Raw genomic sequence first — 12,789 nt, forward strand, 5'->3', positions numbered from 1 at the left:
GTAAATCCAAACAGGCTTTTTCCACTGAGTTAGGTGAGACTAAAACTAGAGGTCATGGGTTAAGGTTGAAAGGTGAAATGTTTAAGGGGAACCTGTGGTGGAGCTTCTTCACTCAGAGGGTGGTGGGGTGGTGAGAGGTGTGGAACGAACTGCCAGCAGAACTGGTGGATCCAGTTTTAATTTAATATTTAAGAGAAATTTGGGTAAGTACATGGATGGGAGCAATATGGAGGGATATAGTCAGGGTGCAGGTTGATGGGACTAGGCAGAATTAAGGCTTGGCATAGACTTGATGGTCGAAGGGCCAGTTCTGTGCTGTAATGCTCTATGACTCTATGACCATCAAGTACCTATTTATAGGGATCCCATTTAGCCCACAGTCTACTGTGCTTTAGCAATTCAAATGCTTATCCAGATATTTTAATGTTGTGAGACAGTCTGCCTTCACCACCACCTCGGGCAGTGTGTTCTTGAATACAGCTACCTGCTGGGTGGGGAGAAAGATCTTCAGACCCACTCTAAACTTCTTACCCCTCACCGTAAATCTCTGCCCTCTAGTCTTGAACATCTCTGACATAGAGAGGAGTTTTGTGTTGTATACCCTATCTATGCGTCTCTTAAATATTATACCTCTATCAGGTGCCCTGTTTGCTTCCCCTGCTCTGAGAGGGGAAGAAAATCAACTGATCCAGTCTCTGCTTTTCATTGAGACTTCTATTCCAAGCAGAATCTCTTCTGCACCCTCTCCAGAGCAGTTACATCTTTCCTAATGTGTGGAGACTTGAACTACACACACTACTCCAGCTGAGGCCTCTCAAAAGTGTTATTTAGCTACAACATGGCTTCTTGACACTTGTACTCAAACCATTCCACGTCCACCACCCTACCTACCTGTGCTGCTATCTGCAGGAATCTTCGGACTTATACTCCAAAGTCGCTGTGTTCCTCAATATTCCCTAAGGTGCCACCTTTTATGGTATGTGTACTACCCTTGTTAGATCCCCAAGATGCCTCACCACCAGCTTATGAGGATCAATTCTGCCACTGTTTTGCCTAACGTATCAGCTGATCAATATCATTCTGAAGCTGCCCTCCTCATTTTCTGCAACACCACCATTGCTCTTTATGTTCAGCTTGCTAATCAAAGTAAGTTTATTGTCAAAGTATAGACACGTCACCCTAGCATTCTACACAACACTGAGACTCACTTCCTTGTGGGCATTCACAGTAAATACAGGAAACATAATAACATCAATGAAAGAATGCCCCCAACAGGATGGACAAATAATCAATGTACAAAGGGTGACAAACTGTGCAAATAGAAAAAGAGAAAAAAGTAAGAATGAGTAATAAATATAGAGAATATGAGATGAGAAGTCCTTGAAAGTGAGTCCATAGGTTGTAGGAACAGTTCAGTGTTGGGGCAAGTGAAGTTAACCCCACTGGTTCAAGAGCCTGAAGGCTGAGGGGTAATAACTATTCCTGAACCTGGTAGTGTGGTTCCAGAGGCTCCCGAACCACCTTCCTGGTAGTAGCAGTGAGCAGAAAGCAAGGCCTGGGTGGTGGCAGACCTTAATGATGGATGATGTTTTCCTGCGACAAGACTCCCAGTAGATGTGCTCAATGGTGGGGAGGGCTTTACCTGTGATAGACTGGGCTGTATCCACTACTTTTTAATAGGTTTTTCCATCCAAGGGCTTTGGCGTTTCCATTCGAGGCCGTGATGCAACCATAGTTCCTTTAATCATTTAAGGGTCCCTATTGTATGGCCTTTCAGCTGCAATTTATACTCGACAAAAGGAGCTATTCTAATTAATTTCACTTCCTTAACTATTTGTAGCTTTGTAGATGTAAAGTGCTTGTACTTTTTGAATATGGTGACGGCTTCTACCTCCACTATAATTTTAGGTAGTGGATATAGACGCCATCACTGTCATGTTTGCTAATAGGATGTGGACATCACCGACAAACCCACAGACTCGTTACTGACCATAATTGCCTCTGAACTGAGAGGGCATTTCAGAGTCAACCATAATGATGAGTCTAGCCAGACAGCGTATGGGCAATAGATTTTCATTCCTGAAGCTATTAGTAATCCAGCAGGTTGCTAAAAACATTCTTGTACTCTTACAGTTGTTACTGAGGCTTTTTTATTTTTTCATATTTAATTGGATTGAAATTCCCTGCATTCATTGAGACAATTACTGGTATACACCTGCCTCTGCATCATCGTCCAAGAACTCTGGCTATTAGTCCAGTAAAGTCCGTGTTTGAACTTGGATGTAATTATTAAAAATGCTGGAAATATAGATCAGGCAGCATCCGATGAGTGAGAAACAGTTACTTTCATCAGAAGTAGGAAAGGTTAGAAATCAAATGTTTTAAGTTGCGAATAAGGGATGGATGTCTGAGTGAATTTTGAGCAGGAATTAAAGTGGCAGAGGACAAGCATGTTCAGGACAAAGTAGTCCAGCCACCCAAAAACAGAGGAGACAATATCTTCGGTGTTAACTCGTGTATCAAGGTTGAAAGAAATGGTGTCATAACTAATATGATGCTGTCCCACTGCACAAGAGAACTCAACAGATGTTGTTTATGTGGAATTTGCACATTCTTCCTCATAACATTGTGGATTTCCTCCAGACATTCTGGTTTCTGTCACCACAAATTATCCCAAGGATAGAGGTGAATTATAGAATCTGAGGAAAGTGGATGAGAATGTGAGGAGAATAAAAACCGGCATTAATATAGGATGAGTGTGAATAGGTGGTGGTTGGTCAGTGTGTACTTAGTGGCCTGTTTCTGTGTTCTCAATGACTCAAAATGCATTATTTCATATTTTTCAATTGCTGTTATTTTACTTTTGGACATATGATAAATAACTTCCTGTCACCTTGCTGATGGAAAAACAGCAAAGCAATCTAACTAGCTGCTAGTTCTGACTATTATGTTACACCTTGCTTTTCAATCTGCCTTTCGCTGTTCCATCACTTTGAAAGTTGTCATGTTTCTTTTACTTATTTCCGTTGTCTATTAAACCACAGCTCAAATCCAATGAAGGGTAATAAATGGTAACCTTGGCACATGTTTATATAGCACGCTTGCCTTAAATGAATAGCTGTATTTTTTAAAAAAAAAGCAAAAAGAGAAAAATCTTGCATTATGTAACTTGATAATTGTAGTGTTTAGATCCTACTTCATTTTCACATTATCAGCTTTTTAGCATCATATATGTCTTAGACTAATAACACAGGAGATTGTGCAAATGCTGGAAATCCAGAGCAGCTACACAGAAAATGCTGGAGGAGTTCAGACTGAGCTCCCATAGTTTGTAAACAAGAGGAAACTCCCAAAGCACCACAAGGAAAAATCTGTTAATCTACAGGTTTCAAGGCATCATTTCAGTTGTGCAATTCTGCAAATTGTCATAAACTGCACAAGCCTTCACCCCTCTGGTTAATGATGTTATCACAGCACAGGATTGAATTACTACTTTGTAACCATCAGCCATCTCCTGAACACAGCGTTACTGCCTGAGTGAACCACAGACTGAAACCAATGGATACAGACAGATAATGAATCAGCATCTGATAGATCAGCAGCTCTGGTCATACACTGCATCAGAATTAACTGTGAACTTTAAATCTTTTTTCTATGTATAGAGAAATCTACACTTTATATTTCTATAATTTTCTCTGTACCACTGTATTCCCTTCAGGGAAATTTTAGAAAAGCACAAATATTCTTCTGGTTTTCATAAGCCAAAGTCAACGTTACAATAGTTAATCTTTTTGATTAATCCTGTGCGAAAGAAATTGTATATTGACATGAAATAGAATTTTGTAAACTATCCTCATGGCTGTCGTAATTTCACGAAATAACAGCACAAAATGACTGTGTGTTTTACGCTATGTTAATGCGTGTTTGTCTTGGTTTACAGAAATCCATCTCACTGATATCCATGTGTTTTTTTTTAAAAGAGGTCGGACTCCAGAATGGTACAACAAAGCCTTTGGATATCTTTGTGCTGCAGATGTTGCAAGAATTAGAAACTCATTTCAACCTATAAATGCAGAGGGACCAGAAACCAAAATCTGAAACGGAGATGCCTTGAATCGAAAAAGGTGCATTTGTCAAAGGAAAATGGATGTCATTTTACAGGAACCACAGAGATGAGAATGGATAAAGGAGCAATAAAGTGCTTCACACTAATGGCTTGCTCGCTGGTAAATAGATTTGTAAAATTATCCTGTATCAAGTAATTCTCCAGCAGAGCTCTCACTGTGCTGTATGGTTGCCATGGTATTCCTCTGGGTTACAGATGCACAGTGATGTTGACCTGCAGCATCCATCTCTTTGTGATGTGATTCAATCTTTCCAAACTCATGGACCCATTGCTCAATCAGTTTTATAAAGTCATGCCTCTGGAGCTGTTTGGAAAGTTATAGTTTTAACATTTTTAAAAAATTTTTAATTTATCCATGTATGCTCAGTGGACTCCAAGTTTATGGTCCAGGAAATTACAGTGGGGCTTCTAAAACAATCACATCCATTAAGCTATACAAAGTTTTAATCTGTCCATTGCACAGCTTGAGGAATAAATGCTTCTGAGAAGCATTTAGATTTGTATAAATGTGTGTATATATAAATATATAAATATGTAGATAATAAAGATATCTATGAAGAATAAGCATAAATATATATAAAACTGTATTCAGATTTTCAGCCTTAAACAATCAGTCGTGATGCAGGCTAATGAGCTTATATTCCTGTCACTTGGATCCCAATATCTTGCCACAGAATTTACTGTGTTATCAGATGTTTGCACAGTGAAGCAATTTTCATAGTGACCTTTGTTAAGGTCAGATTTGCTTTGACAAAGCTGCAGCTTGACTACCTGTAATGAAAATTGTTCCAAATACCAACAGAGCTGAAAATAACGTGCATGTACAGATAGAGTAGAATGTTTCACCAAGTCCCTCCCTCCTGCCAACATGCAAATATATATTTAAAAACTAATTATGCAGTTCAATAATTTATTGTTCACTCTGGATTAGCTAAAACAAGAATCTGTGATGGAAGCTTAAGAACTTTTCTGAGGAGAATATCATAGTGATTTTACTCTACTGTTATACTCGGCATGTTTTAAAGCACATTATAATTTTCACTATTTCCTATGCAATGTTTAAGGTGCGGTTACTCTTAAACAATTGTGAAAAAAGTTGCCACGTCAGTGTCATGTACTCAATTGCAATATATCCTTCATGAATGTAGTCACTTTATATGTGCATGTGTCAAGTGATTGTACTTCCATTTGTACTTGGGCCATATTTTCAGCATAGTATTATATCACTGATTGGGATTCAGAATGACGAGGAATTTTATTTAAAGATGTAGCTATTTATACCTCATATTTTTACCTCATTTGCTGGACTTTTGTTGATTGTAAATATGATTACCTAATATTTAGAGTCAGAAATTCTGATGCAGTTTAAAGAAATATGTGGTTAATGTTTTCATTATTTCTTGTACAAAATTTATTTTTCCTTTTGTCATATTATGAAATGCACTAATAAAGATTACATCGTAAGTAGCTGCTTTGCGCAAAGTACTTCTAGCTTTGAAATGCTTTATGGTAATTTCTTCAGATGCCCTACAGCAAAATTGTGACTTGTCCTGTGCTATTTTCATTATAATTATAAATGCGCCTTCAGCTGTGTAAAATGGGGTGGAAGCACCCTGAAAAAAAGAGTGAATGGGAGATTAAGAATGAGGTAGGTAACTGGATCACGGCAGAAGTGAGGAGAAAGAAGTCAATCATGTGGAAGGAGATGTAAGGTGATGAGTGGTGCAATATAGAGGGGAATTTGTGTGACATTTAACAATCTCGGGACTTTTCAATCCACTCTACAATCAATGAAAGTTCTCTTGAAGTGTGGTCATCATTGTAATATAGGAAATATCACAGCCAGTTTACACATAGGAAGGCACCATAAATAACAGGGAATTGCTAGTCTCAGCAGTGCTGGTTGAAGAATAAATATTGGTCAGAACACAGACAATTCTGATGTTACTCATCACATAAAACCTTGGAGTGACGAGCTGGCAGAACTGGCCACAGTTTAATATTTCAACCAGCAGACAATGACACAGACTATCTTTACTTTTTCTCAGAAATCCACTGAAGTACTAGCCAACACTTGCCCCCATTCAGTGCACAAACGTGGGGCTCAAATCATAAACTAGATCAGGACAACAAATTTCCAGCTTTCCATTTGAATATGTACATTTACAGAACCCATTCTCCCATTTTAATTAGTTGCTATCATTAGTAAGTTCATTCAATATTCATAAATTCTAGTCTCAAATTTTTAAAGTGATTAAGTAACCCTTCAAAAGGCTCCAAATCAAACTTGACAAAGTTCCCAATGTCCAGTAATTTTTCTCTACACATGGTTGCAATACTAAATTCCCGGCCACAAACACCATTGAAACTGAACTATGAATGTAATGGTTGCTTCAAAAATCTTAAAAATGTTGTAAAGCATGATGAGCAAGCAGAAGGCTATAATGAAACTATTTGGCTCATTGAGGAAAACTGCAATAGTCTCCTGTTGTTAATGGATTGATGTGCAGTACCTTAAGCGTTGCTTGGTGTTACAAGAATTAAGCTACTTTAGTTTACTTGTACTGTTCATCTAAATCATTGCAAGTGTGGTATTAATCAACAAGCAGAATGGGCACACTTTCCACACCCAGTGGCACTTTAGTTGTGACTCATTTTTCAGCATCAGCTGTATGTAATGTGATACACTGTAAGCCATTGGAGATGTTTGTCTGATGTGGGCAAGCATGGATGTTGGTAATGACGAATCCCTGATTTTGTAATACTACTGCCTGTGAGGCTGAAGTCTGCCAGGAAATCATTTTTAATTTAGGCCATCAAGTTTTAAAATGGCTCCTGCAATGCCCACGGCTAAGGTGGATGCTTGTGGCATCCCAATGTCACAAGTCATGCTAATCAGCAACTTAATAATGATTTCAAAGAACTAAGCCAAGAGAGAACTTGCAGTATGAGCCACTGCACTTTTTAATTATGGGCACCACTCGGTCATTTTGTCACATGCAACTCTTAACAAAGCAAAATTATCTGCATCCTTTATGTACAAACAACACAATCATTATCACAGTGAACAATTGCTTGAGCAGTGACATAAATATGCACATCTAAAAATAAACTTTAAATTCATTCATTACTTATTTTTAAATAATACCCTGCTGTATAAGAACCTTTTAACCTTCATCTGGTTTCCAGACTTTTTTTTTAAACAGCTGCCTTTTTCTGGGGTCTTCCTCTCTCTTCTTACTGTGTATCACTTTTCCAAGACACATACAAACGTTTGTACTTGGCAGAAGTCAAAAGAAAAAGGACGATGAAGGATAAATACCATTTGGTTTGCAAATGGCTGCTTTTCGTTTCACTTCAATAATAAATCAATGCCAATTTGCCCAAGTACCATAAAATATTTTTCTCTATCCAGTCTGAAGTGGATTGTGAAAATGCAATGATTATTGCATTTGTAAAAAATAGTCAGCATCTTGGCATTAGGTTTGGAATCAAGTTTTGGCTCTGGATCTAAATCTGTAAATAACTGTCTATGTAATTATAAACAAATAAAATTTGGAGAACGTGAGAAAAAAGTTTTTTGTAAATATTTGAGAGTTTAATAAATAGAGCCAAGCATTAAAAACGGAAATGAAATGTACATCCAACCATCTTAGGATCAGTGATTTCTAGTATACTCATGGTTATCCAAATTAAAGGGGAACTGAAAAATACTCTCAATTGTGTTGTCTATTCTAAGTATAATTAGGAGTCATTCTCCACAATTTGGGGCTTTTGGAGGAAGGGAAGTGGAAGGAATAGTGGCAGCATCACATATGCTCCACCACTTTCTGATGGGACGTCCCAAAATTTCTTGCTCTCATTTTTTTTTTGGAACAAATGAAGGAAACTTGTGCTATAATATGTGGAAAGGCTGACTGGAAATTGGGAAACTTCTTGACTGTTGACTCTGCATATCTCTCACTATTTGCTCTGTTAGGAGCTCCAAACATGAAAGGTTTTCTTCGTCACTCTTTTGGGTCTTCTGCTGTGCTTAAAGTAGTCTCAAGCTAAGTTCATAATTGTAAGAAATTATTCAAATGGAATGGGCATGGGTGAGTGATCAGTTGCTCATTAATTTGTTGCCTATTACAGTACTAAGCCTTGCAGAATATGAGATATACACATTTTGTCTTCAGCAGGTCCTGAGTTCACTGATGTTAACCTGGTAGTTAATATGAAGTCTTGGAGCCACAGTCAGTCCTGACTGAGAAGATTTCATGTACTAACTACTATGTACAGTTAGTGGAGTAATTTTAATTTTATATTATGGTACAACACAATGACATTGAATCAACAATAGCATTACATCTTCTAAGATCTTTATTAGCTTCACTGAAAAGAAGAATTGGACATGTCAAATATGTTAGTTTCATCTGTTTATATTCTGACATTACCTCAAAATTAGTGGTGTGTGTTTAGAGAAATTATTTTGTGAAGTAGCCTCAACTATGATGTTTGTCCACAGTCTAGTTAGTAGATGCTCATTGGACAGGCTCCGTCATATTGTGGCTAAAACCTTCACTCGCTCGTTTCAAATTGGGAGAGGAGAATATTTTTTAGAAAATCAAAGTTACAATCCAAAATTAATGCCAAACTGCTCACTAAGCAGAGAATTACTTTAAATAACACTCTCCTTACCACATAAGTGACTCATTTCTCCACATTTCTGTATATAAATCTGATTACTTATATTTTCTGCATCTTTTTGAATAATAAATAATCAAAAACATAGTTGCTGTAAAAACACTTAAAGTGCAGAATGTGAAAATTAGTAACTGTTTCCTTAATTGGAAAGGATTACATTCCTCTGAAGAATATAAGCCTTGATAGCATTTAGTATTGGGTGGTTTTGATGCAGGAAATCCACCATTATCAACAATTCGCCGGTAGTATTCAACAGAGAGTTTCGCTGCTTGATTGGAGTTGTAGAGGCCATAGTCTGGTTTGTCAATATCTTTTAAAGCCCAAGCAAAATATCCACGGACATTTACTCCATCCAGTTTTAATGCTGCATAAGGAATTAAACGAAAGACAAAATTAACCCAATAACAATACATGGAATATGAGTATTTGTATTAATAGCCATTGATATGAATCAAGCTTGACACAGACCCCATCTCATTTTCTCTACCTATAACTATTCCAATGGCCACACTCCCCATTGTGGCCTTGTGGAACAAACTCTGCTCCTTACTATGCTGTCCTACAAAGTGTATCAGTCTGTCAGTGGAAGCTCTGGACCACACTGAAGACATTTGGAGAGCTTAAGCCAACAATGTTTTTTTTTAAACTTACAAAATATCTTTGATAATTAGTGATACAGTAGTTAGGAAAAAAGGAAATAGATTTAAGCATTTAAAAGTTTTTGCAATAATTTGAACAGTGTAAAAATTAAAGCAAGTTTAAAATTACTTAAATACATATCATTAAAACAATACGATTGAGTAAAATAAATTAAAAATAATTAATTTCTTACATGCACCTACTATCTCAATCAATGATCCACCAGATAAATTTGGTTGTACTCATTGTACCTGTCAACCCTGGTTTAAACTTAAGAAATACAATAAAAAGCACATCCACCCCCTCCGTACAGCCTAGAACCAACCGAGGGTGCAATGCAGAATTGAGCAGTGGAGCTAGCATCACATCTCGAACCCATTCCTGACCTCCAGGCTGCTTTACAGACAAATGGAAGTCAGGAACGTGCCAAGCTACACACTAAAGCTAGCTATTCAGTTGTTCTGGAACAGGCTGAAAAAAGCAAACCAGACAATTGTTTTGAGTTGATACATGTTCCTCATTAGATCTACAGAGCATTTGAGGGAAATTTTTCAATTTTGGTGAGGGGCACAAAATAAACAGTAGCTTGTCATACCTGTCAACATTAACTGGACAGAGAGGATAATGGGTAACAAATTCAGCTACACCAAAGCCAAAATTTTACTTCAATCCTCCCATCTTAAGTCCCATTTACTTCAAGCCTCCCACCTCAAGTCCTCTAAAATCTATTGACCTGCAGTCATTGATACGACAGACATGAAGTTGGCTGAAAAACACAAAAGTTGGATACCAGAAGTATATTCTGCTCATTTTCACATACAAATGGTAGATCTTTTACATTGCGCTTGAAGAAGGTATAGTTCAATCTAAAATTTGGGTCGATAAACATTGAGGGTTACGACTTGGCTGTTGTAGATTGAATCTAATGGAAGAAAGGAGAAGGAAGAAAGCAAATCCTATAGAATATAAGTCCTTGGATAAAAAAAGTTAAAAGCTTATGTTAAAAGGCCAAAGACTGGTTAAAAGCTTATGTTAAAAGACTGGTTAAACCAGGAATGTGAGCAAATAGAAAGAATCCCTATTACTGATCCAAAAAGGTTACATCAACAAATCAAGAATATCACTGGTAAAAAAGGTCCTCTGTTCTTCAGGTGGATGTTTGAAAGCAAAGGACAGTACCATCAATGTGGAAAAGGATGAGATTATGAACAGATGGACTGAGTATATTCAGGAATTGTTTAAAGACAATTGAGGCAAAAAAACTGAAATTAAGAAAAACATTGAAGGTCCAAATATGTTAAAATCTGAAGTTCATAATGCAATAAATAAGATGAAGAAAGGAAATGCAGTAGGTCCTGATGAATTAGTAATAGAACAAATTATCACTCTTGAAGATTATGGAATTGAAAAACTTACTGATTTAATCAATGACATTTATGAGACTGGAATAATACCAGAAGAGATGAAAAAATCAGTATTTATCACTCTTCCTAAGAAACCTGGAGCAATAGAATGTGAATTACATAGGACCATAAGTTTAATGAGTCATATCACCAAGATACTTCTAAGAATTTTGATGACAAGAGCTAAAAGTAAGATACAAGCTGAAATAGGTAAAGAACAATGTGGTTTTGTGAAAGACAAAGGTACAAGAAACGCAATATTGATGTTAAGGATACTATCAGAATGAGCTATTCAAGTGCAAAAAGATTTCTTTGTTTTATCCACTACTCAAAAGCATTTGATAAAGTGAAGCACAATAAATTATTTGAAATATTACAGAAAACTCTAGATCTAGATTCAAGAGACCTCCACCTAATCAGAAATCTGTACTGGGAACAAACTGCCGCTGTAAAAATAGATGGAGAAGTGAGTCAGTTTATGAAAATCAAGAGAGGCGTTAGACAAGGGTGTGTTTTCTCCCCTGATTTGCTTAATGTGTACAGTGAAACAATATTACAAAAAATAAAAGACATCTTGGGAATCAAAGTTGGCGGTGAAAACATCAATAATTTCAGATATGCAGATGACACTGTTAATTGCAAGTACGGAGGAAAAGCTACAAAACTTAATTGATATAGTTGTTGAAGAAAGTGCAAAAATGAGTCTATCTATCAATTGCAAAAAGACAGAATGTATGGGTGATATCCAAAATGAAGGAGAATCCTATCTGCAGGCTGAGAATAAACAGGGAAGCCATAAAACAAGTACAGAACTTTTGCTACTTAGGAAGTTGGGTGACATCAGATGGCAGGTGCGACAAGGACATCAGAAGAAGAATAGCGATGGCAAAATACAGCTTTACGAGAATGAAGAGTATACTGACCAACACTAAACTAGGCAATGACAACCCGCCTCAGAGTACTGCAATGTTACGTTTATCCAGTTATGTTATATGGCTCAGAATGTTGGCCAATATCTAGTAACATGAGGAAACGAATTGAAGCATCAGAGATGTGGTTTTTGAGGAGGATGCAAAGAATATCATGGACGAAACAAATATCTAATGAAGATGTCAAGAACGGAGGAAACACAAAAAGAGATATAATGTATGAGATCATGAAAAGGCAACGTAACTTCATTGGACATGTGATCAGGAAAGAGGAGTTAGAATGCACGGTAATTATGGGAAAGAGTGAACGGAAGAAAGCAAGAAGAAGACAAAGACAAATGATGATGGAGACAGCAGCCAGAGAACTGGAAATGAATACCAATGAATTGATCCACTTGACCCGAAACAGGAGTGTGTGGGCCATGGCAGTCAAAGGTCAAACTGGGCATGGCACCTGATGATGACGATGATGATGTTGTAGATTGGGAAACTAAAGAATGGTAGGCAATCATTGGTATTTAAAGAAACAATACACAATTTGCAGGAAAAATATATTTACTTAAGGCACAATTGTGGTTGAGAGGATAACTTAAAGATGATATAAAGATCCAAGGAAAAGTTTTATAAAGTTGACAAATAGTAGTAGACCCGAGGATGAGGAGCATTTTATAACTGAACTTTGAATGAATAAGAAATTGATAAATGAAGATAAGAGAGAATATGAGCATAAACTTGTAAGAAACGTAAGATCAGACTGATAGAAATGGGGTAATTTATAATGAGGATAAAGAAATGCAGAGAAATTATTTTGTATCTATCTTTATAGAAGGAATTACCAGAAAATCAAGGATCAAGCAAAAATGAAGAGCTGAGGGAAATGAATACTGTTAAATATTACTAGAGATGTTGGTCAGACAAAAAATGACTAAGTCCCATGGACCGGTTGATTGATACCTCAGAGTTTTGAAAATGGTTGCCATAGATACAGTAAAAGCCCTGGTTATCA

General features: G+C 36.9%; 2 protein-coding genes across 7 annotated transcripts in view; one reads left to right on the forward strand and one right to left on the reverse strand.

Annotated features, from left to right (window-relative positions):
• stard13b (StAR related lipid transfer domain containing 13b) overlaps positions 1–5,575 on the forward strand; it is a 412,204-nt gene extending 406,629 nt beyond the window's left edge. For all 5 annotated transcript variants that reach the window (XM_072262914.1, XM_072262910.1, XM_072262912.1 and 2 more), the window contains one exon: positions 3,981–5,575. In XM_072262914.1, the coding sequence (XP_072119015.1) occupies positions 3,981–4,098 (118 nt within the window). In that variant the 3' untranslated portion in view covers positions 4,099–5,575. The remainder of the gene's footprint in view (positions 1–3,980) is intronic.
• Positions 5,576–7,072: 1,497 nt separating this feature from the next.
• Positions 7,073–12,789, reverse strand: part of kl (klotho) — a 105,175-nt gene continuing 99,458 nt past the window's right edge. Inside the window, exons 5-6 of one of the 2 annotated variants that reach the window (XR_011886562.1) lie at positions 10,047–10,217; positions 9,101–9,176 (exon numbers count right to left, since the gene is read on the reverse strand). Coding sequence is in view for 1 of the 2 variants with exons in the window: in XM_072262915.1 (XP_072119016.1) it covers positions 8,851–9,176 (326 nt within the window). In the remaining variant the exon portion in view is untranslated. Of the gene's footprint in view, positions 9,177–10,046; positions 10,218–12,789 lie in introns of both variants that reach the window. The other variant, XM_072262915.1, reaches the window with a different exon arrangement.

This window comes from Mobula birostris, chromosome 7, assembly GCF_030028105.1.
Source record: "Mobula birostris isolate sMobBir1 chromosome 7, sMobBir1.hap1, whole genome shotgun sequence".
Taxonomy (NCBI): domain Eukaryota; kingdom Metazoa; phylum Chordata; class Chondrichthyes; order Myliobatiformes; family Myliobatidae; genus Mobula; species Mobula birostris.